General features: G+C 34.2%; 1 protein-coding gene across 10 annotated transcripts in view; it reads left to right on the forward strand.

Annotated features, from left to right (window-relative positions):
• The window catches only part of Dmd (dystrophin), a 2,242,690-nt gene that overhangs the window by 1,037,559 nt on the left and 1,180,757 nt on the right, over positions 1 to 24,374 (forward strand). For all 10 annotated transcript variants that reach the window (XM_052732199.1, XM_052732319.1, XM_052732309.1 and 7 more), the window contains one exon: positions 12,876 to 13,070. In XM_052732199.1, the coding sequence (XP_052588159.1) occupies positions 12,876 to 13,070 (195 nt within the window). The remainder of the gene's footprint in view (positions 1 to 12,875; positions 13,071 to 24,374) is intronic.

Here is a 24,374-nt window from a genome sequence, read left to right on the forward strand (position 1 = left end):
CTTTTCAATACCCTTAAAAGAAAAAGAGAAAGATTTGCCTTCACAGTGCCTACTTAAAATAATTCTCAACCAGTTAAAAGATTTCAATGGAGAGTCCTCCCACAGGGAATGTTGAATAGCCCAACTCTGTGCCACTGGAAGTGATACGTAAAAAATTTCCTAAATCTATAATTTATCATTATATGGATGATATTTTACTAGCTGACTAAAATGCAGATACTTTATAAAGAATGTTTGAAGAAGTAAAGAAAATTTTGCCTTGCTGGAGATTACAAATTGCTCCTGAAAAGATACAAAGAGGAGATTCTATTAATTATTTAGGATATAAAATAGAACTACAAAAAATTAGACCCCAAAAGGTGCAAATTAGGAGAGATCGACTACAGACACTTAATGACTTTCAAAGATTATTTGGAGACATTTCTCATCTACAAACTATTGTTAGGGTAAAAAATGATGAACTGAATAATTTGTTCAAAACCTTAGAAGGTGACAAGGACTTAAACAGTCCAAGGGAATTATCACCTGAAGCTGAGAAATTTCTCTGTGTGAATGGGCAATATACATACAGATCCATATCACATATGATGCATATAAACGTATGTATATTGTGCATACCCATACAAATGTTAGTTTGCAAATATACAGAATGATTTTGAGAAAATGTCTAGTGGCATTCATTTGTATTTCATTACCTATCTTTTAGCTACATTCCAAAAGTTCTCTTTTGTAATTTCTTATATTTACCGCAGGGATGTAAAGTTATTTTGAATATTTAAAAGAAGATTGGAATGTTGGGTAATTATTATGTACTATTTTCAACTATGCCTTAAATTGTATAAAATTGTTCCTGAATCTGGAGATTGCTTAGTGCACCTTGAAATTAAGAACATTTTTATCTTCTTTCTTTTAATTGCTTTTTAAAATATTTTTGAGAATTCCATATATGAGTCCCATATTTACATCATTTCTGCCCCTACAATAAGCACCTTCACCCACTGAGTCATAACTGCAGCCTTAGGGCCCACTTTTTAACATTAATGAATAATAAGTTTTTAGCACAGGAAAATTGTCCCTTATAATTAAATGTAATTTCTCTCCATATGTTCTAACTTCTCTTTCTTGTCATTATATGCTCACTCTCTTATATCTAGTAATGGTGCCCCTCAGTTTATTATTTGTTTCATTCTATTCTTTATTCTGGACAAAGCTTTCTTCCTGTAGTAGGCTGCCCAAAACTTCCATTTTATTTTGGCCATAACTATTCTCTTCTATCAACTCATCTTGAAAACTTTAAAAAATGGAGCAAACTGAAGTTCTGTCTTTACACTTGGTTTTATGGGCTGTCACTTGATTTTTATCAGAACTTGCTTCTATTTGATCTAGTGCATCCTCTACAGACCCAGCTTTTTATCTCTCTTTGTATTCATACAGTTCTTGAAATTCCCGATTTTTATCATGTTTAAGTGAAAGAGTATGTTTATCTTTTTATCAAAAATGAAATTCAAGTTACAGGGTTTTGTTTAAGGATCATAGAATGAGAGGTAGCAATGACAATGGAATTTTTTTCTAATGAAAAATGGTTTATCAAGTTACAACATTTCCAGTAAAAAAAAATATGCATATAGCAATACTTGTTCTCACAAACACATACTGGAATCAATCCATGTAGTGAAGATACTGTTCTGGTCAGTAATTCATCAAACAGGTATGTACTCATTCTGAAGTCAAGTAGAACTTTGGTCAGATTATCTCTAAAAGCATCCCACATACCCATGTGAACATTATCTACTCTGTAATTTTGTTTTCTTTTTTAATGTTAGATATTAACATGTCTTTCACAAGTCTTCTAATTTATGACCTTTGTTACCCCACATGAAACTTTGTAAATTGAGGTCGTTGATGTTTGTAGTCTTCTGGATTTGAGAAATTATCCATGACTATTTCAAGCTAAGTCTGTTCAGCTGAGAGAAGACAGAGAGCACATGTAGATGATGTACCTTTTTTACTTTTGCAATGTTTTCATTCTTATGTTTGTATAAACATGTGCACATAACATAAAATTTTGAATAGAAAACAATGATTATTAATTTGGCACAATTTACACTATGTGCTTTTGTTTATCAATCTTGGTCTAGGTTGAGAGATAAATTGAACATGTAGGCTCTAATTAAAGGTAAGCAAAAGTTACTGTTGATCAATAAAATCAATTAGATATAATATAAAAATGAATTAAGTGACATATGCATTTTATACTTCAAATTGGACTTAGTAACCAGTCTTAATCACCCTTTAAAGATAATTATCAATGCAGTTGTTGGAATTGATGTTATTTTCTGATAGCTGTAGTATCAAAGTTCCTCACCAAATTTATATATGTATATTTTTTTCAAAGTATTTTTTTCATACAATATGTTCTGGTAATGTTCTCCTCTCCTAATTACTTCCAGTTCTTCCACACTCCAGTTTTTTTGTGTTGTTTTGGATTACTGAAATGTGAATACCGTGTTAAATTTTAATCTAATGAACAATATATAAAGAAAATCATTTTGTTTTACTTTTTGTTGTGGAGTAATATGGAGTATCCATCAAGTTTTTTTTTTTTTGACTAGAGAGAGTACCAGACATCACATTAGATAGTAACAGAATGATTAGGATAGGAAACTCTCACAGAACAAATTTTTTTTATCATATTTATGAAGACAGTATATCAGAATTTTAGGCTACTTATCTCCATGTCTTCTGCAGTGATGGAATTGTCTATATTCCCACTGTCAAACAAAAATAGCTATTTGATAAATGTGACCCTTGAGCACTTAAAATGTTTAGTACAATAGATGTACTAAATTTTCAAATTGTATTTTCTTGTAAATAATATGTTTACAATAATATGTGTAACTGTAATCAGTTACAGCTAATGGTAGCCAATTTTGACACTGCAGCTCTTAGCATCTTAATTGCATTCATATTTATAATAATGATATTGAAAGCCAAAATGATGGCACAGTCATATACATTCATATCCACTTGTAGGAACAATCACTTGATATTAAATAATCAAGAGATAAGTAATGGATACATTTCCTATCCACAAGAGTACTATAAAAGTAATATTGCGAATTTACTTTGAATAATTGAGAGAAGTAATGAACATAGTTCCCATATAAAAGGGTACTATAAAAGTAATATTGTGAATTTGCTTTGAAATTTCATATCAAAGTGGAGTATTCACAGGACAATTGAAACTAATTGGCATAGAATGATGAAATATTATTGTATAATTTAAGAAAATTTCAGATAATTTTCTATTCTATTCTTTCTATTTCTATATTTGGATAAATACAGGTATGTATATACAAGTTAACTTGCAATTAATTGCTATTTCAGGCATTCAAAATAATTCCAAATAATCAATAGCATATAATTGAAATGTGTGAAAAGACAAAAAATAATGAATGAGAAGAGGATCCGGCAAGGAGGAGGTGATAAGAGTGAAGAGAAGAGAGATTGGGATGCGTTAACATAAAACTAACTGCACTAAATCCATTTATGAAAATCAAATTTAGCCTTGAAATTGCTATAAAAGATTAATTTCTTGTTCATAAGCCCTCCAGAAACTTCACTCTTTAAACATGCACTGGTATTAGCTAAAACTAACAGCTCTCCAAACTGTAGAACACTATAACAAATAAATACTTTTGTGGCTTCACAACATTACACAGTGATTAACTCTCAAAAAACCAATAAAGAGCCACAGTGTATGTAAAATAGCTGTTAAAAGGGCACTTTAATGGAGAATAGTGCTTTAGTTAAATCACAGCTATGCTTTAATCTATACCGAAAAGGATTGCACTTGTAACATATAAAAATCATTGCCATTTGAATTCCACAAATTTCAAAATATCAATTATTTTGGCTAAATATAAATATGTCTTATAAATTCATCATCATTATACCATAATTCCTTCTAAGTTGATGTATGTTTCTTCATCTTTTAAAATATTATTTTCATTGAATGGGACTATTGGTTTGATTTAATTTTTATTAGTTTTTTTAGAATAGCTTTTGATTGTATGCATAACTCCTCCCACATCTATGCACCTTGCTTACCCACATAAATTTGTGCCCTCTCTTTTTTTCCTTTTTCTTTTTTCTCTTTTGGATCCATCAAGTCCCATTTGTTCATCCCATATATTCTTGAACTTGTGGCCTTTAGTGGAGTATGATTGACTTACAACAAACAAATCATCTTAAAGAAAATTGACTCTCTCTCTCCCAAAAGCTTTCAATTGACCAAAGTTCCTGGGACAAGGATGAGACTTAATGTCCTCATCCCAGCTCTGCGCTGGTATTTGGTCTGGCTTAAGTTTGCATAGAGCGTGACTATGCTGTCACAATGGCTTTGAATTTGTATGTGCCAGTCCCATTTCTGTTTGGAGGGCACTGTTTCTTTGTATTTATTCAAAGATTCTGGCTTTTATAATCCTTGTGTCCCCTGTTCCACAACCATCCCTGAGCAATGTGAGGAGGGCATGTCTTATAGATGTTCTGTTTAGAGCTAAGCTTTCTGTCTTTTCTTATTCTCTGGACCTTGGCCAATTGTGTGTCTCACTGTTAATTACCATCCACTGCAAGTAGAAGATTTGCTGATAAGGACTGAGAAATGCATTAATCTATGCATTTAACAGTAAGGTATTAGAAGTTTATCTATTACTATTCCAATTAAACAGAATAGTACTAATAGGTTCCTCCTAGGGTCTATGACATAACTAAAGACAAGATTTTAGTCTCAATATGAGTGCCAGGCATAGTTTTTTTCATGTGGAAAGGAATTTAAATGCAATCAGGAATCAGAAAGTAGTTGGTTACTCCAATAATGATTGTGCCGTTATCATACTGTTGGGCATTTTTGGCCAGGGTAGACATTATTATAGCTCACAGGGTTCTCAGCTGGGTAAGATTAATGATTATTTTTTCTCTTCTATTAGTATGACTAGCACTTTCCAACAATATGGAAGCTAGACAGGAGGGATGAGCCTTCCAGGTCAATACCATCTTGATATCTACTACATATTCTATGACTCAAGTATGTAATGTCATCAGAAATACTGTTACGGTCAGTCATGAAGAACAATAACATTGGCATGTATTTTCTGGGGGTGGTCTATGGGATCTCATTTAACATCAACTACAAAAGAGTTAACCCAATTCTGGTGCTAGGATACGTATTTTTAAACCTGTGGGATTATAGGGTAACTCAGACTTGGTGTGTGTGTATGTGTGTGTGTGTGTGTGTGTGTGTGTGTGTGTGTGTGTGTGTGTGTGTGTGTGTGTGTGTGTGTTGAAGAAAGATTCTATAGTAGTAGGTAGGTTTCCATATAACTCCTTTGCAAGTTTGTTAGTGTTATTTATCTTTCTACTTAGTCCCTCCTCTATACTGCTCTCCCATCCCCATCCAGTTTTAACACATCTTATTCATTAATACCATCTAAACTTTTATACAACTGCTTTGGATCTCACTTCCCTTAAAACCATCCCCTGACTCCTTACAAACTTCTTAATTGCTATGTGTATTCCTAATGAAACATACATATCTGAAGATTCAAGGCTAACATTCACAAAAGAGAAAACATGCAAGGGTTCTTTTTCTGAATCTGGATATCATTCTTTAGAATGATTATCACCTGATCCATCCATATTCCTGTAATTTTAATAATTTTGTTTTCCTTTATAGGCAAATAACAGTTATCTGTGTAAATATACCACATTTTTGGTATCTATTCATGAGTTGGTAGGCATATAGACCGTTGTGAATAGGGAAGTAGTGAACATTGATGAACAATTATTTCTATATTTGAATATGAGTGTGTGGAACTATGCTAAAGAGTGGTGTATCTGGATAATATGTAAGATCTCAGCTTTTTTGGTTTTTTTTTTGTTTTTTTTTAGGAAGCTTCACACTGATGTGAATAGTGGTTGAAGTACTTTTTATTCCTAAAAGCCTTTCTTCTTTCTCCACATCCACACCATCCTTTGATTTTGCTGTTGTTGTTTGTTTGCTTGCTTTTTGAGACAGGGTTTCTCTGTGAAACAGTCCTGGCTGTCCTGGAACTCAATCTATAGACCAGGCTGGCCTCAAACACACAGAGATTGGCCTGCCTCTGCCCGGCTCAACATTTTTTTTTTTTTTTTTTGGATCTTAGCCATTCTGATTGGGAAAGTTGAAATCTCAAAGTACTTTAAATTGACATATCTGTGATCATTAAGAATGTTGAATTATTAAAATGTTTGTAGGTCATTTGTATTTCATCTTTGAAAACTCTCTCTCTCATACAATTCCATGCCCCACTGTTTAATTGGGGGTGTTTTCTTGACTTTTAGGTTTTTATTTTATTTCTTTTTTTTTAGTTTTTACTATTTTTTGTATATTCTAGATGCTAACCTTCTGTTAAATATACAACTGGTAAAGTGTTTTTCTTTCTTTATGTTAGCTGCAGCTTCATTCAAATAATGATGGTTTTTCCATACAGAAGATCTTAGTTTCCCAAGGCCTCGTTTATGAACTGTCTGTTTTAATGCATGCGCTATCATGGTCTTGTTCAGAAAGTCCTTTCCTGTGCTAGTTATTTCAAATACATTTCCTACTTTTTCGTGTCAGATTCAGAATATCAGGTCTTACACTGAGGTCCATCATCCATTTGGAGTTAAGTTTTGTGTGAGATGAGAGATAAGCATCAAGTTATTTTTAAAAACCTACTGTGTGGTGGCTGTTATGCATAAGGTATTGTGTGTGTGTGTGTGTGTGTGTGTGTGTGTGTGTGTGTGTGTGTGTTGTATTATAAATTACCCAGAATGTTCAACCTTGTTGATAAAGATTTTATTTTATTATTTATATCTAATAAGGCTGGTAATGTGGTTGTTGCTCTCCATTGGTGTTTTTTTCTGAGTTTTTTTTTTATTTCTCTCCCAAGCCATAATTAGTGCTTAAAATTCTACCAACTTAATATTTTGTTCAGTCATTGAAATTCCTTATTAAAATGCAAATTCTGTCCTTTGAAGGATAATCACTTTAAACCACTAACACAGTTGCAAGATTTGGTTTACAGATGAATTAGGTGTAATTGATCTTGACCCTGAGGAATTAGGTAGGTTTTATAGTGTAGAAAGGAAAGATCTCCATAAGCCAGATTATTCAAGAGATTCAACAATAATTTTTGTACAGGATACTATACATTCTGGCCTCTGAGACACAAAATTTACCCCAAACCATGCAAACTCAGCTTCATTTGTATTCCTCTTTCAATGACACACTGGCCTTCTCAAGAAATTCATTCCCATTTTGGAATATATTAAATGCATCAATAAAGGATGATTTCTACAGTATTTTATGTATTTGAGTGGGTTTTATTTGTTTAAAGAAGTAGGTAAAATTTTGTTAATATATGTAATTGACCCATCACTTAGTGATCATTTTATGATGGGTACCAATTTTGTTTTGTAGGTTCACATAAAAACCTTTTCAATAATAAAATATGTGAGGAAGAACTATTTAAGTGTAAACAGCCTCGCCTTGTTATATTTTATATAAAGGGTCATAATCAATTCATGTACTATTATTTGAAGGCTACTTCAAGGTATTTATACCAGGTGACCTATTTAAAACATGTGGGGCCAAGAGTTTTCACCAGGCTACTTTTGCTATATAAGTTTTGTGTCCCAAAACAGTGAACATGGCTAAGTAAACTCATAGTGATCTCATCTATTCCCTATTTCCTTTTTTAAAATAACTTATCATTGGAGGCTTCTCCCACATATTGATATGATTTGGGGCTAAATGTGCAATTTTCTTGTTTTATCCTATATAATTGATCTAGAGGAAATCAAAAATAATGAATCTTTCCATATTATTGTAATGATCTATAGAAGGAAATTTGCCTGACTTTGAAGTCCTTTAAAATCAGGAGCTAAAGAAACTTATCTTTCCCAATTTCATTTCATTTATGATTCATCGATATGAATATAAAACCTGTAATCATACTTTGTACTTATGCACCATTTTGTTAGTACTCTTAAATAACATAACGTACTTAATAATGACATTCTGAGAAAAGATAATCAGTTAAAAATAAAAAGATTCCATGTGAGGCCTCACAGGATGTCATGCCATTGCTTATTTTAGTCATTAGTAGTTGCTCTGTATTTTGACAGTTTGATATAGCTTTCCTTTTATATCAATACTAATTGAATAGTAAAAATTGATACCATCATGGTTTCTCTTCTTCTAGGGTGATAATTTTTGACACTTTTTCTCTGATACACAGACACAGACACATACACACACACACACACACACACACACACACACACACACACACACACATATATATATATATATATATATATATATATATATATATATATATATGGAGAGAGAATGTCATCATAGTATGGCATATGGTATGCCGTTTTTGTTTTTCTTCTTTAGTTGCTTTGACCCCAGTGAAGCATAAATGGCTTAATAATCACTGGAATTTAAAGAAGGGAGACATTCTCTAAAAAATAGAGGAAAGTATTTTGTTTAAAGCATACATATAATGTATAGTTTGTTTTCAAACAGAATTGCTTTGTCTCATAGTTAAATGGCCATTCAAGAAACAAAGTTAAAGTAGTGTAAGATGTGTGATAACTAAATTTTTAGAGACACCAAGTTTAATAAATCATAAATGATGTACATACCTACTTAAATAACTCAATTTCTCAACTATTTTGAGCTAAAGATTATAAATCTCGGTATTTTTCCTAAAATAATGTTTCATGAACACTTCTTAGACCCTCTATTCCTAAGTAAAAATGGAGGCTTTGGGATTGCCTTCACATATTATTTTTCTCTTGCCACAAAAATGAGGAAAGTATTTTCTTTTGTTTATATATATTTAGCAATGACGATAGACAAAGGCAAGAAATATGGTGTCTTGTGGCAATAGCATGCTTCCTATTGAGATATGCATGTCTGTAATAATATAAGGTGGTAAGGAACATTAACATAAACAAGTCAATTTCCAAAAGGTTAGACAGGATTTGCACACATCAGAATTCAGAAGGATATAATTACTTAAGGCATAGTTAATGAAACTCAAATCAAAAGGCTTAATGTGGATATGAGTGCTTGAATTTTGCATAAAGAAGAGAAAATGAACACGATACTTCTAATTACACTGACTTTTTAATGACTGAACTTTTTATGAAACCAAGCTGAAAGATATTCAGTGGATACATTTTAATCATTGAATACCTCCATAGCTCTGCCAAAAAGCATAAAATACATTTAAGGAACAAATAGACAATCAGAACAAAAGAAAATTACAATTTATCTTTATAAACTCAAACTATTGCATGTTGGGAAAATGTTGAGTATTACAAGACTTTAGCATATTCAAAGTTTATGAAACAGTTTTTTTTTCAAAAATGAGTCAGCCATTTACTAGTCATAGTGAGGAGTTATTGGCATTGCTTTGATTTCTCAAAGAAAGCTCAAAAGATCACCCCGGTTTCTGCTCTTCAACTGATCAGTACTCCTAAAATGTGGCTTTAAAGGGTGGCTGGGTGGCTGTATAACATGTATTAAGCTAATAGGAGGGAAAATTGTTCCTTAAATTAGACATCATTAAAAATATTTAAATTATAAAACTTTTTTCAAAAAATTTACTTTTAAAGTTCCAACTGCACCAATATCTACTGTAATTAGAAATATTTTCAGAGGTATAGTCACAATATCATGTTTTTGTTACAGACTAAATTAAAAGTAAGAAAAAAAAATGATCACTTCAGCAGCAGTTGTTTAAGACATCCATGATTACAGTCTTTCATATTCAGATGCTTATAAAGTTCTATCACTCATTTTTCTTGAATGCTTTCATCAATTTTAAAATTTTAATGCTTGGAAATGTTCATGACAATCTTTTAATTCTTTTAATTCCATATTTGAGCATGGAGTGAACACCTAGTGGCTTAATTAGTCTGTTTTTGTTAATAGGCCTGAATTGTTTCAAGACTTACAACAGTTAGTCCTGATAATAATCACAATATAGATATTAATAAAACTATCCATTCTTATAATTGAATGAAAATATTTCTTTGAACAATGACTTCGTATTTAGTAAAAATTCAAATATCTTCTAAAACTAGATATAACATTTTATTAAAAGTTAGAATTTGACTGCAACATAATATTCAAATTAGTCTTCCATTTAAGTATGGGGGAAATTTTTGATGTGCTTACAAATACTATGCTGTGGAAACGTGCAAATCTGTATGCAATAAAGGTATAGCTGACACATGCAAACAAGTTGAAAATGGCATAAGAAGTGAAAAGCCAGAGCCAGTGAAATGGCCTAGAAGTAAAGAAAGTGCCTGCCTCGAAGCTGAGATCTGCGACCTACAAGATGGAAGGAGCACACGGACTCCAGCAACTGGTCTTCTGACTTCATTATATGCTCCGTGACACACATGCATACACACCTTCATACATACATATGAATAAAATAAATGTAATGGAAATTGAAAAATAAAACCCAGGGTTATCTGCTGCTCAGTTTCTTTGAGCCTTGGTTAAAGACTGTATTTCACATTAGAACTTACTTTTTAGAATTCTGAACTTCCGTGCTGTGCTTTTAAAACTAATTATTATTAATGCCAATCCCATTTAATTTAAAGTATCTGCATGAAAACCAAAATATAACTAGCTACAAGCACCAAAAATTAAAATAGTCAGTTGTAAAATTAACTCTTTTTTAAATATATATTACTCTCCAAATTCTAGTTTACTTTGAGTGCCTCTTTATTTACTGTATTTGATTTCTCAGTTACTATACTTGCTGCATTTAACTTACATTTACTTTACAAGAATTTAAGTAGCTGCCAACATCTGAAATATCAGTAATGAATATGAGGAAGCTAAGTGTCAATCAAGGCACATGCACAAAAGGATATCTGGGAAATGCTTTTAAGAAAAATTAAAATGAAGCAAAAATCAAAATACTTTTGAATTGGCAGTATTTTAAACTTTTACAGGAGGATACGGTGTTTTGATACTTTTAAATTCTAATTTCAAGATAATCATTGTTGAAAAAGAAGGTGAATAATTATTAAAACATAAAAATAACTGTTTTTCCTATATTCAACACTAATAACAACAAAAATATTATTTAAAAACTGGTGTTAAAATACAAAGATAATTGTACCATTATATAAAATGTTGTAAGAAATGTCATTTACTTATATGATAAAAAGCTTTGTATTAGATGTTAAAGCAGTCAATGCAAATAAGAAAGAAAAACTTATGAACTTCAAAAATATTATTAGGAACAACATAGTCACATGTCTAATAGCATGCATACGTGTAATAATAAATTTGCTTGGCTTTTTATGTTAACTATCCTGCATAGTTTTGAACCCAATCTGCCACTACAAATTTCATGTTCAAATACCCTACTAGGTTATTTATATATGTAAATATATATACCTATATATATTCAAATTACTGAAATGTTCGATTTGAATTGCAGAAATATAACTTAGGTTTTAAAATCTGTGGTTAAATACTAATTTGTCTTCATCAAACTCAAACTCAACTTTCCCTGATCATTTTAATTGCATGTTAGAGATGCATGTATGTTATTTCATTGATGATGAAGTAATATGTGCCAAGAATTTGATTTAAATATAGCCAATTTCATAATTTGTATGTCATTTTAAAATGGACCTGTGAAATTCTGAGTTTTCTACAACATAATTAGATAAGACAAATAAGTTAGAATAAATTTTACACATCTGTCATGCAAAAAGTGATTTTAAAAATCCTAATCCCGAGAAAGTAAGAGGAGGCCAAACTAATCAGCTTTTAGTTTTTATAGTATGGAAGTTGAGTTCAGTATGGGATCTCAAAGTCCATTTAATTATGTTATTGAAAAAATGTGTATGGCTCTGTCAAAGAGACAGCAGTAATAAAGGACTTTGTTAGCTTGTTATTGTCCAAACTTCCTTACAGACCCTGCCACTGAAGCCCTCAGCTGACCCCATCAACAGGCAGGTGGCAGTTGATCAATTGAGTACAAAGTTACTGGGAGAATAATTTAAATTACAGGAGTGTTGTTGCCTATATTGTAGACAGAAAAGAGCAGAGGTCATCCATCTTTCTGAATTTGCATGCCAAGTTGCATTTAGTTATTGCTTTTTATGAAGAATAGGGAAATAAGTACTACTGGCAAACTCCAAAAAGGCCTGAAGCTTTTACTATCTGTGGCATTTGGATAAAAGTTCAGACAATGTGGAAGCAAGACAAACTTTATAAGATCTTGGGAATTTCTTGAATAGTAGGAATTCTAAAGTCAACCAAACTTATTTGGCAGTGTAATTAGTTAATTAATTTAATAACAAGCTAGCATTGAAGGCTAGAACCAACGTCTGCATCTTGGGCATAAGGTACATACAATCTCAACCAAACCATTTTATGAGTCCTGTACCTCAATCAACACTAGGAGAAAACAGTATTTCTTTCTTATGAAAAGAGCAAAAGTTAAAATTAAATATTAACAGTTCTTTTCTGATATTTTGCTTTTCTTAGAATCTAACTAACTTCCTCCCAACCCTATGACTTCGGTCTTTTGTCTTCTATTTGGAGTGCTAAAGTGTGTGGACCTCATATTTTAGAAGATGAAAATATATGTATAGAATGTATAACTATTTTACTAGATGTCATGATATCTGTTTATTTTTAATCCATTTCCAGCTCTCTTCCAACTGTATACAGGAATTGATATAAAGTCAGAAAAGTTCTTAGAAAGCTAAAAAAATGTTCTTTTGTATATCTGTACCAGCACACTCTCCGTGAAGAAACGATGGTAGTGATGACTGAAGATATGCCTTTGGATGTTTCTTACGTGCCTTCTACTTATTTGACCGAGATCAGACATATCTCACAAGCTCTATCAGAAGTTGAACAACTTCTAAATGCTCCTGAACTCTGTGCTAAAGATTTTGAAGATCTCTTTAAGCAAGAGGAGTCTCTCAAGGTAAAAGCACAGTGCTTTCTTTGAAGTTTACTGGATGATTACTGCACTGTGAATAAACTTTTAATTATTCTTGGAATTCTTAAAAATTACAAGATTGTTAGGTAAAATGTAACTTAGAAATACTTTAAAATATTTAGTGTTGGAAGATAGCTTTCCAAAATATTGCACTACACAGAAATAATGGGTCACAGATTAATGAAGGGCAGAATCATGAAACTAGTTTTGATAGAGTTTATTCACAACTAGTATATTACTTTACTTTATCCTCTCCTAATGGTAAACTAGATGATATTTAAAATGTATCTACCTTACATTGCCTTAGTTACTTACTTTCTTCATATAATGCACATATCCCATTTCAAATTCATTTCAAACATGTATTATGATATATAGACTACAATTGAGTAGAATCTGACTAAATAAGCCAGGTATGGGGTTATATACCAGTAACACCAACATGTGAGGTAGAGGAGGGGGGGTATTTTCCTTAGATATATTCTTTAAAACCACCATCCAAAGACTTCTTACCATGTTGAGCCTTTTCCAAACAAATAGCAGTCTGTTATTGAATTCTGAACTGTGACAAATCATGGTGAGGCAATAAGTTATGAATTTTAGTAGGCAGTGTATAGATATAAATGAATGTATCATCCAGAAAAATGTACCTGAAAATGTGTGTCTTAAGATAGTTTTGCAATCTTATACTTCACATTCAAAATGAAATACTATTGTATAGCCACAGCTTGGCATTTGCCAGAACAAACAGCATAATGTTGTAGACAGATGAGTTTGCTATCAGCAGCACATATTAGCTAAAGTACTTTATTGGATAATGATTTCTTGGGAGCTCATTCCATATTATATGTTTTCTGCATAAGTATACAAATAGAAAATACTATTTGTTTTGGATATCAGCATTTCAATATCTTGAGTGACTTGAATTTAATCTCATACATTAAATGAAATAAGCTATAAAATGACACACTAAATGAGAGCTTCATGGATGTCTGGATCCAGTCCATCTGCTTCACTATGGTGCTGTTATCTTATAATCTTTGAAGTAAAAGTCAAAAGCTTTATGTGTACAGTGAAGAGAAGCAACTCAAACACTGGATACAGGAGACTTGCCCGCATATTTGTCATTATTCACATTAACTAATCTCTTCTGACAGCATAGTTTGTAAGCTCATTATTGTCATTAACCATGCAAATCATTAATAATAATCTAATGTTCATTCATTTTCATATTACTAGACATATGGGTCAGAAGAGTAGTGACCTTGAACTTATTAAGTTGCATGCTGAATATCTTCAATTCAGTACCTCTTTTTTCATCATTATTTCTTTATTTTTTAGCATTCCACACTGCAGTTTCCCTTCTCTCCTCTCCTACCAGCCCCTCCATCCCCACCTCTCCTTTGCTGCCCACCATCTATCCATTCTCCCTCCATGTCTATTCCGAAAAGGGCAGTCCTCCTATGGATATCAATAAAACATGCATATCAAATGGCAAAAAGACTAAGCACCTCCCCTTGTATTAAGGCTGGGACAGGCAACCCAATATGAGGAATAGGTTGCCAAGAGCCTGCAAAATAGTCAGAGACAGCCCCTTGTTAGGAGTCCCACAATAAGACCAAGCTACACAACTGTAACACATATGAAGAGAGCCTAGATTAGTCCCATGCAGGCTCCCTGGATGTCCCTTAAGTCTCTTTGAATTCTTATCAGCTCTGCTTAGTTGGTTCTGTGGGTTTTCTTGTGCTGCCTTGACCCCTCTGCCTCCTACAATCCTTTCTGCCTTTCTTCCTCAGGATTCCCAGAGCTCAACCTAATGTTTAGCTGTGGGTCTCTGCATTTGTTTCCATCAATTGCTGGGAGAAGCCTCTCTGATGACAATTGGGCTAGGCACCAGTCTATGAGTATAGCAGGATATCATTAGACATCATTACATTGACATTTTTTTTTCTTTCTGCCAGTCACATTTCGTTCTGTCCTAGGTGGGTCCTGGGTGAAGCATGGACCTAATTAGTCTTCTCAATAAAAACCAGAAGACAGGTATCAGGGTAATAACTTGAAAGATCAGAGAAGCAGCCAAAAGTGACTTCTTACCTTTCCAGATCCTCCTATCCAAAGGGCCAAGATCCTGTCTCTCTGAACTCCAACACATCCATTAGGCAGGAGAGACTGTAGGTCGATGGTTATGTGACTGGGTTGGTGTCTCAGTACCTCCACTGGAAGTCTTGCCTGGTCACAGAAGAAGGCCAATTCAGGCTATGTATCCCCTATTGCTAGGATTCTTAACTAAGGAAATCCTTTTAAATACCCGGGAGTTTTCCTTGCAGAAGGTTACTACCTGACCGCAAAATCTATTCTATTTCCCCTTCCCAGGGAGATCCAAACATCCCCGCCCCCAGATCCCTCCTTGCTACTTAGCTTTTCTGGGTCTGTGGATTATAGCATAGTTATCCTATACTTTATAATTAATATCCACTTAGAAGTGAGTACATGCCATGTATGTCTTTCTGGGTCTGGGTTACCTTACTCAGGATGATTTCTTCTAGTTATTTCATGCTGTCAGTATTTTTAACAACTGAGTAACCTCTGTTGTGTAAATGTAGCACATTTTCTTTATCCATTCTTTGGTTGAGGGGCATCTAGATTGCCTCCAGGTTCTGGCTATTATGAATAAAGTTGCTAGGAACATAGTTGAGCAAGTGTCCTTGTGGTAGGTTAGAATGTCCTTTGAATATATGGCAAAGAATGGTGTAATTGGACCTTTAGGTAGGATGATTCCCAATTTTCTTAGAAACTGCCTTATTGGTTTTCGATGTGTCTGTGCAAGTTTATACTCCCAAGAGCAATGGAGGAGTGCACTGCTTATCCCAGCATGAGCTATCACTTGTGTTTTTGATCTTAGCCATTCTGACAGGGATAAGATGGAATCTCAGAGTCATTTTGATTTGTATTTCCCTGATGACTAAGGATGTTGAACATTTTTTTTCAGTGTTTCTCAGTCATTTGAAATTCTTCTGTTGAGATTCTCTGTTTAGATCTGTACCACATATTTTTATTGAATTGTTTTGTTTTGATGTCTAGTTTCTTGAGTTCTTCATATATTTTGGAAACTATCCCTCTGTCAGACGTGGGGTTGGTGAAGATATTTTTCCATTTTGTAGGCTGCCATTTTGTCCTATTGATGGTATTCTTTGCTTTACAGAAGCTTTTCAATTTCATGAGGTCCCTTTTATTAATTATCAATCTTAGTTCCTGTGCTGTATTCTGTTAAGAAAGTGGTATCCTGTGCCAATAGGTTCAAGGCTATCTCCCACTTTCTCTTCTATCAGGTTTGGTGCATCTGGATTTGTGTTGAGGTGTTTGATCCAAATGAACTTGAGTTTTTTGGAGGGTGATAGATATAGATCTATTTGCATTTTTCTATATGTGGACATCCTGTAAGACAGAACCATTTGTTGAAGATGCTTTCTTTTTCCCATTGTATAATTTTGGCTTCTTTGTCAAAAATCAAGTGTCCATAGGTGCGTGGATTTATGTCTCGATCTTCCATTCAATTCCATTGATCCACATATCTGTTTTTATGCCAATACCATGCGTTTTTTATTTCTATAGCTCAATAGTAGTGCTTAAAATCAGGGATGGTGATACCTCCAAAAGTTTTCTGATTATACAAGATTGTTTTAGCTGTCCTGGGTTTTTTGTTTTTCCATATGAAGTTGAGTATTGTTCTTTCAAGGTTTGTAAAGAATTGTCTTGGGTTTTAATGGGGATTGCATAGAATATGTCGATTGCTTTTAGTAAGATCATGATATTTACTATGCCAATCCTACCTATTTATGAGGATGGGAGATCTTTCCATCTTTTGATATTTTCTCCAATTTCTTTCTTCTAGATTTGAAGTTCTTGTCATATAGGTCTTTCAATTTCTTGGTTAGAATTACGTTGAGATATTTTATATTATCTTTGGCTTTTATGATGGTGATGTTTCTCTGAATTCTTTCTCAGCCTGTTTATCATTGGTATATATGAAGGCTACTGATTATTTTGAGATAATCTTGTTTCCAGTCACTCCACTAAATGTATTTATCAGCTTAGGAGTTCTCTGGTAGAATTTTTGGGGTCACTTATGTATACTATCATATCACCTGCAAAGAAGAAATATTTTAGTACTTCTTCCTTTCCAAGGTGTATCCCTTGATTTCCTTTACTTGTCTTATTGCTCTAGATAGAACTTCAAGTACTATATTGAGTAGATTAGGAGAGAGTGGACAGCCTTTTTTTTTCTAAGTTTAGTTGGATTGCTTCAAGTTTCTTGCCATTTAATTTGATGTAGGCCAATTTCTTGCTTTATATTGTTTTTATTATATTTAGATATTTCTCTAATATCCTGGATCTCTACAACACTTTTAGGGATGTTGAATTTTTTCAAAGGCTTTTTCAGAGTCTAATGAGACGATCATGTACATTTTTTCCCCTTCAGTTTGTTTATATGGTGGATTACACTGACAGATTTTTGTATGTTGAACCATTCTGGCATCTCTGGAATAAAGTCTTCTTGATCACAATCACATCCTTTTGATGTGTTCTTGGATTTGGTTTGTGAGTATTTTATTGAACATTTTTCCACAAATGTTCATGAGGGATATTACTCTATAATTCCATTCCTTTGTTGAGTCTTTTTTAAAAAAATAAGTTATTATTATTTCATGTCCTTTGGTGTTTTGCCTGTATGTATGGCTGTGTGAGGGTGTCAGGACCCCTGGAACTGGAGTTACAGACAGCTGTGAACTGTTATGTGGGTGTTGGGAATTGAACCCAGGTCCTATAAAAGAGCAGTCAGTGCTCTTAACTATCTTTTCAGCCCCTCTTTATTGAGTCTTTATGTGGTTATCAGGATATCAGGGTGACTGGGGCCTCTTAAAATGAATTTGGTAATATGCTCTCTGTTTCTATTTTGTGGAAAATCATTTTATTTGTTTTTTTAATTAAGACATTTTCTATTCATCCTACATATCAGTCACAGATTCCCCTGTCCTCCGTCGTCCCACCCCACAACCCCTCCCCAACCCACCCCCCCATTCCCACCTCCTCCAAGGCAAGGTCTCCCATGCAGAGCCAGGCACATTCAGTTGAGGCAGGTCTAAGCCCCTCCTCCCTAAGCCAAGACTGTGTAAAGTGTCTCACCTTAAGCACTAGGTTCCAAAAAGCCAGCTCATGCACTAGGGACAGGTCCCAGTCCCACTGCCTGGGAGCCCCCCAAACAGTTCAAGCTAAACAACTGTCTCACTTATTCAGAGGGCCTAGTCCAGGAAAAATTTAAGGAGTATTGGTATTAGCTCTTCTTTGAAAGTCTGGTAGAATTCTAAGCTAAAACCATCCTGCCTTGGGTGTTTAGAGATTTTAATGACTGCTTCTATTTCCTTAGAGGTTATAGGTCTATTTAAATTGTTTGTCAGATCTTGATTTAAGTGGTATCTATCAAGAAATTTTTCATTTCTTTTAAATTTTCTAATTTTGTGGAGTACAATTTCTTGAATTATAATCTAATGATTCTATGGATTCCCTTGGTGTCTGTTGTTATGTCTCACATTTATATTATGATTTTGTGAATTTGGATATTCTCTCTCTTTCTTTTAGTTAGTATGGATAAGGATTTGCCTATCTTTTTTACATTCTCAAGGAAGCAACTCTCTGTTTCATTGATTCTTTTGTTTTTTGTATGTTTGTTTGTTTGTTTCTATTTTATTGATTTCAGCCCTCAGTTTGGTTATTTCGTGCTTTCTACTCCTCTTGGGTACTTGGCATCTTTTTGTTCTAGAACTTTCAGGTGTACTGTTAGGCTGCTAGTATGAGATTTCTCTAATTTTTTACATAGGCAGTTAGCACTATGAACTTTCCTCTTAACACTACTTTCATTGTGTCCCATAAGTTTGGGTATGTTGAAAATTCATTTTCATTGAATTTTAGGAAGTATTTAATTTCTTTCTTTCTTTTTGTCTTGACCCAGTAGTCATTCATTAGAGAGTTTTTCAGTTTCCATGAGTTTGTAAGCTTTCTTTTACTTTTGTTGTTGTTGAAATCCAGTTTTAATCCATGGTTGTCCAATAGGAGGTAGAGGGTTATGTCAATTTTATTGCATCTGTTGAGACTTGCTCTGTGATAAAGTATATGTTCCATTTTGGAGAATGTTCCATGAGGTGCTGAAAAGAAAATGTATTCTTTTATGTTTGTGTGAAATGTTCTATAGATATGTGTTAGATCCATTTGGTTAATGATGTCTGTTAGCTCCAGTATTTCTCCATTTAGCTTTTGTCTGGATGATCTGTCCATTGGTGAGCGTAGGGTATGGGAGTCTCCCACTATCAATGTGTAAGGGTGAATGTGTGATTTAAGCTTTAGTAGTGTTTCCTTTACAAACGTGTGTGCCTTTGGGTTTAGGGTATAGATGTTGAGAATTAAAATATCATCTTATTGGATTTTTTACTCTGATGAGTATGAAGTGTCCTTCCCCATCTATTTTGATTAATTTTCCTTGTTTTGTTAGATATTAGAATCACTATACCAGTTTGCTTCTTGTGCCTATTTTCTTGGAAAATCTTTTTCAAAATCTTTATTTTGAAGTAATGTAAACATTTTATGTTGAGGTGTGTTTCTTGTTTGCAGCAGAAGGATAGATCCTGTTTTCGCATCCATTCTGTTAGCCTATATCTTGTTATTGAGGAATTGAGTCCATTGTTATTGAAAGATATTAATAGCTAATGATTAATTCCTGTTATTTTGTTGTTATTGTATGTGGCAGTGGTGATAGTGTGTGTATTTTCCTTCTTTTGAATTTGATGTTGTAAGATTACTTATTTCCTGTGTTTTCTTGGGTGGTACTTAAACTTCTTAGGTTGGAATTTTCCTTCTAGCACCTTCTGTAGGTCTGGATTTGTGGATACATACCGTTTAAATTTCACTTTGTCATAGGATATCTTCTTTTCTACTTGTATGGTGATTGAAATTTTTTTTTCTGGGTATCGTTATCTGGACTGGCATCTGTGGTCTCTTAGAATCTGCAAGACATCTGTCCAGGCCATTCTGGCTTTTAAAGTCTCCATTAAGAAGTCCTGTGTAACTCTAATAGGTCTGCTTTTATGTGTTACTTGTCCTTTTCCCCTTGCAGCTTTTATTATTCTTCCTTTGTTCTGTACATATAGTGTTTTGAATATTATGTGGTGGGGGGGTGCTTTCTTTTCTGGTCCAATTTTTTTCTGTAAGTTTCTTGTATCTTTACAGGCTACTCCTACTTTGGGTTAGGAAAGTTTTCTTCTATGATTTTGTTGAAGATATTTTCTGGTCCTTTGAGCTTGGTGCCTTCTTATTCTATTCCTATTATTCTTAGGTTTGTTTTGTTCATAGGGTCCCAGATATTCTGGATATTTTGTGCAGAAACTTCTTAGATTTAACATTTTCTTTGACCATTGTATCAATTTCTTCTATCATACCACTGTGCCTGAGACTCTGTCTTCTATCTCTTGTATTCTGTTGGTGACACTTGCATCTGTAGTTCATGTTTCTCTTACCTATATTTTCTGTCTCCAGGATTCCCTCAGTTCATGTTTTCTTCATTGCTTCTATTTCCATTTTTCATGTCTTGATTGGTTTTATTCACTTTCTTTACCTGTTTGTATTTTCCTGGATTTCTTTAAGAGATTTGTTCTCTTTCTTTTTAAGAATTTCTACCATATTCATAAAGTTAATTTTAAGGTTATTTTCTTGTGTTTCAGCTGTGTTTGAATATTCAGGGATTGACATAGTAGCATAGCTGGGCTCTGGTGGTGCCATATTGTCCTGGGTATTGTTGATTATTTTCTTACACTGGCATCTGGGTTTGGGATTATTATTAGTTTAGGTGCTGATTTCTGAGTTATCTTTGTTGGATGGATGCTTTTTGGATGTCTTCCTCCCTCCCTCCACTTTCTGTTTCTTCTCTGGTCTTCTAGCCTGAGACACCTGTGGTTCTCATGCTCAGCAGGACTTCAGATGCAGTAGTGTGTCTCTACTGGGGTTTGGTAGTCTGCTGGCCTCTGGGGTTGTGGGTGCTTTCTTTGCTTCTACAGTTCTGAGGTTCTGGGAACTGGTGTGACTTCTGCAGTTCTGGATACCAGTGTGGTCTCTGGGGTTTCAAGCACCTTGGATTCCTAATAGCAGTGTGGCCTCCAGTAGAGTTGGTGTCTTCTGGGGTTCCTAGAACCTATGAGGCTGCCAGTAGAGCAGGAGTCATCTGCTGGGTTGTGGGCCAGCATATGTAGCCCAGGGAAGGAGGTGCTATTGCGGACTGCTGAGCAGGCTCTGGGGTTCCTAGTGCCAGCATGGCTTCTGGTAGAGCATGAGTCTTCTGCTGTGGGTTGTGGGCCAGGATATGGAGTCTAGGGAAGACGTTGCTGTTGGGTACTATTGGGCAGGGTTTAAGGAGTATTAGCAGGTGGTGGGCAGTTTCTTACCTTGGGTTCCAGGTGTTGGCATGGGGTCCAATTGAGCAAGAGTCTTCTGATGGGATTCAGTACCTCTTACAGCGGCATGCTCAAAAGACAGAACACTGTCTACACTTACAGCTATGCATTGAATCATCTTGATATATTTATTACTTTATATTATGATAATTTTGGTAAGATTGATTAATATGGTTTGTAAAAAGGGATTGTTCCAGGTATAATTTAGCTGGACTGTTGAATCCTCATGACCTATGACAGTGGACATCATTCTATGTTTCTCACAATAAATCTTTTTTTTTGAAGGGAGAGAGTTTTCAACTTACTCCTTTCAACACACATGTATTTCCTCTTAAAGACATTTATCATTTCATTCTCTAAAAATAGAAATGTGAAGCACAAAATACACTCCTGCTGGTTAAGAAGGCTTGAAGTTAAATTATGGTTAATTTTATTCTTGATATATTTACATGAATCAAATTATAGACTATATCACACAATGCTGGAGTTTAACCTACATGTTTCTTAGGAGTTCAGTACAAGCCAAATATAAGATACATAATTAGACCTTGAACACAGCATGATCAAGTAGCATGGATGGTTTGAATATTTGTGTTAAATTGGAGAGCTGCCTAATCATTTTGACATAGGGTGAAGATAATTGTTATCCTCATATGGATGTCTACATTTAAAAGCTAATGCACTCCCTAAAACTTAAATAGAGATGGGTAACAAACATGCATATAAGTAATAGATGATCTTAGCTCAAAACCAATAATATCAATTTTAATTAAGTATGTTTCATTATAGGTAAAATTAATGATACATATAGAGTAGCATCATTATTTTGAAAGTTTATTATGAATAAACTTTTTGTAAACTTTACACACTTAGGAATTCATTACAATTTTATTTTTCAAAATAAATGATCATCTTAATAAAATCTACCAAAATAAAATATGCTGAAATCAAAATTTCAAGTTCGAGAGTATCTCATATGAAAACAAAACAGATGTTTCTATCATTCCCAAAATATCATCTCATTAGAACTTTAAATATTTGAAATACTTTCATAAATATAGAAATTGTTTATTAAGGAGTTTAATGAGAAGAATCCATCCTTCCTCTGTAGCTAGAGTTTTCCTGCCTGACCCACAGTCAGGACAAATCTCTCTCACCTGCCAGTCCCACAGCTGCTCAGACCCAACCAAGTAAACACAGAGACTTACATTGCTTACAAACTGTATGGCCATACCAGGCTTCTTGCTAACTGTTCTTACAGCTTAAATTAGTCCATTTCTATAATTCTACACCTTGCCACATGGCTCATGGCTTACCAGCATCTTCACATGCTGTTTGTCATCGTAGTGGCTGGCAGTGTCTCTGACTCAGCCTTCCACTTCCCAGCTTTATTCTCCTCCTTGTCCCACCTATATTTTCTCCTACCTGACTACTGGCTAATCAGTGTTTTATTTACCAACCAATCAGAGCAACACATTTGCCATATAGAACATCCCACAGCACTTCCCCTTTTCTTTTTTTTCAAAAAGGAAGGTTTTAACCTTAACAAAGTAAAATTACATAAGTAAGCTTCTCTTACTACTTCCTGCTGGAGGGGAGCGCTGTATCTTATGGGGACACAAAGAAAATTTTAGGATTATGGAATAGTCCATGAGGCTGTATTGTCTGAGCCAGTTGCCTTCAAACCATTCTGGATGTTGGATCATCTGGGCCATGGTGTCATTGGAGACCTTTCAGGGGGTCTTGGCTGGTCAAACCTGATGTATCTTAATCTGGAACAAATCTATAGCCTCTTGCTTTCTGTGGAAACAAAAGCAGAGCCTCCTTTCCAAGGCAACACATCCTTACATCTAAATTTTGAAGACAAGGTATCTTTAAAATATCCATATTGGTTTAGCTCAACATCTTTTACTATCAAATGTTTTTCTGCAGTTAAAATCCCAAAGACAACACAATCCAGATTCTCTGTGTAATATTCATCTTTAAGTGGCTTATTTTTTATATTAATTTTACTGTCTCTTTAAATACTTTATTTTTTAAAACTATGTATTTGTTTATATAACTGTATATATCACCTTTTTTGTCTCTTTCAAGCCTACCTATATTTTACACACATTGTAAACTATTACATCTGAATCTGTCTTATTGTGAATCTATTGCTTTAAACTGCAGCATTTGTAAGACTGAAATGGCTCTGTGGCTGCTGGCTCCACCCACCTCAGCTTCCCAACATGGTGGTGGTACATTTTCAGCCAGCTCTGGGAGCTATTGTGGGTCTATGCTTTTATCCAAGCAGCATGTAGCCCAGAAACCCTTTTTTTTTTGTTTTGTACTAACAAAGACTAAATCCACCATGCAGCTGAATGTGCCACTTGCAAAGGCCTCATTCCTGGTCGAGCACGCACACTAGGAACCCACCAGTAGCTCAAACCGGCAGGCTGCTGCTCATTTGAGAGAGACAATTAGGAAGCTGTTTTTAGCTCTGTTTTAGAATCTTTTCTCAGGTTTTAGGTGGAAACTCTTACCAATTCGTTGGGCGCCATTTGTAGATGTAACCAACCATCTTATTAAATAAAAAACACAGAACCAATGCAAAGAAGAAAGCCAAGAGGTCAGAGCTAAGAGCTAAAACCTTACCCTTCCTAATGAGGTGGTCCTACCTCTCCGAACCAGAGCTACCTCCTGTGTTAAAGTCTTTATATAGAGTTTCTGTTCTGCCTTCTCATTGATTGTAAAGCCAACTATATGACCACCTTGTCATGGCCTGTCTGTATAGACCTCCAGGTTTTCTATG

This window comes from Peromyscus californicus, unplaced genomic scaffold (assembly GCF_007827085.1).
Source record: "Peromyscus californicus insignis strain IS unplaced genomic scaffold, ASM782708v3 Scaffold_10__1_contigs__length_136768540, whole genome shotgun sequence".
Taxonomy (NCBI): Eukaryota; Metazoa; Chordata; class Mammalia; order Rodentia; family Cricetidae; genus Peromyscus; species Peromyscus californicus.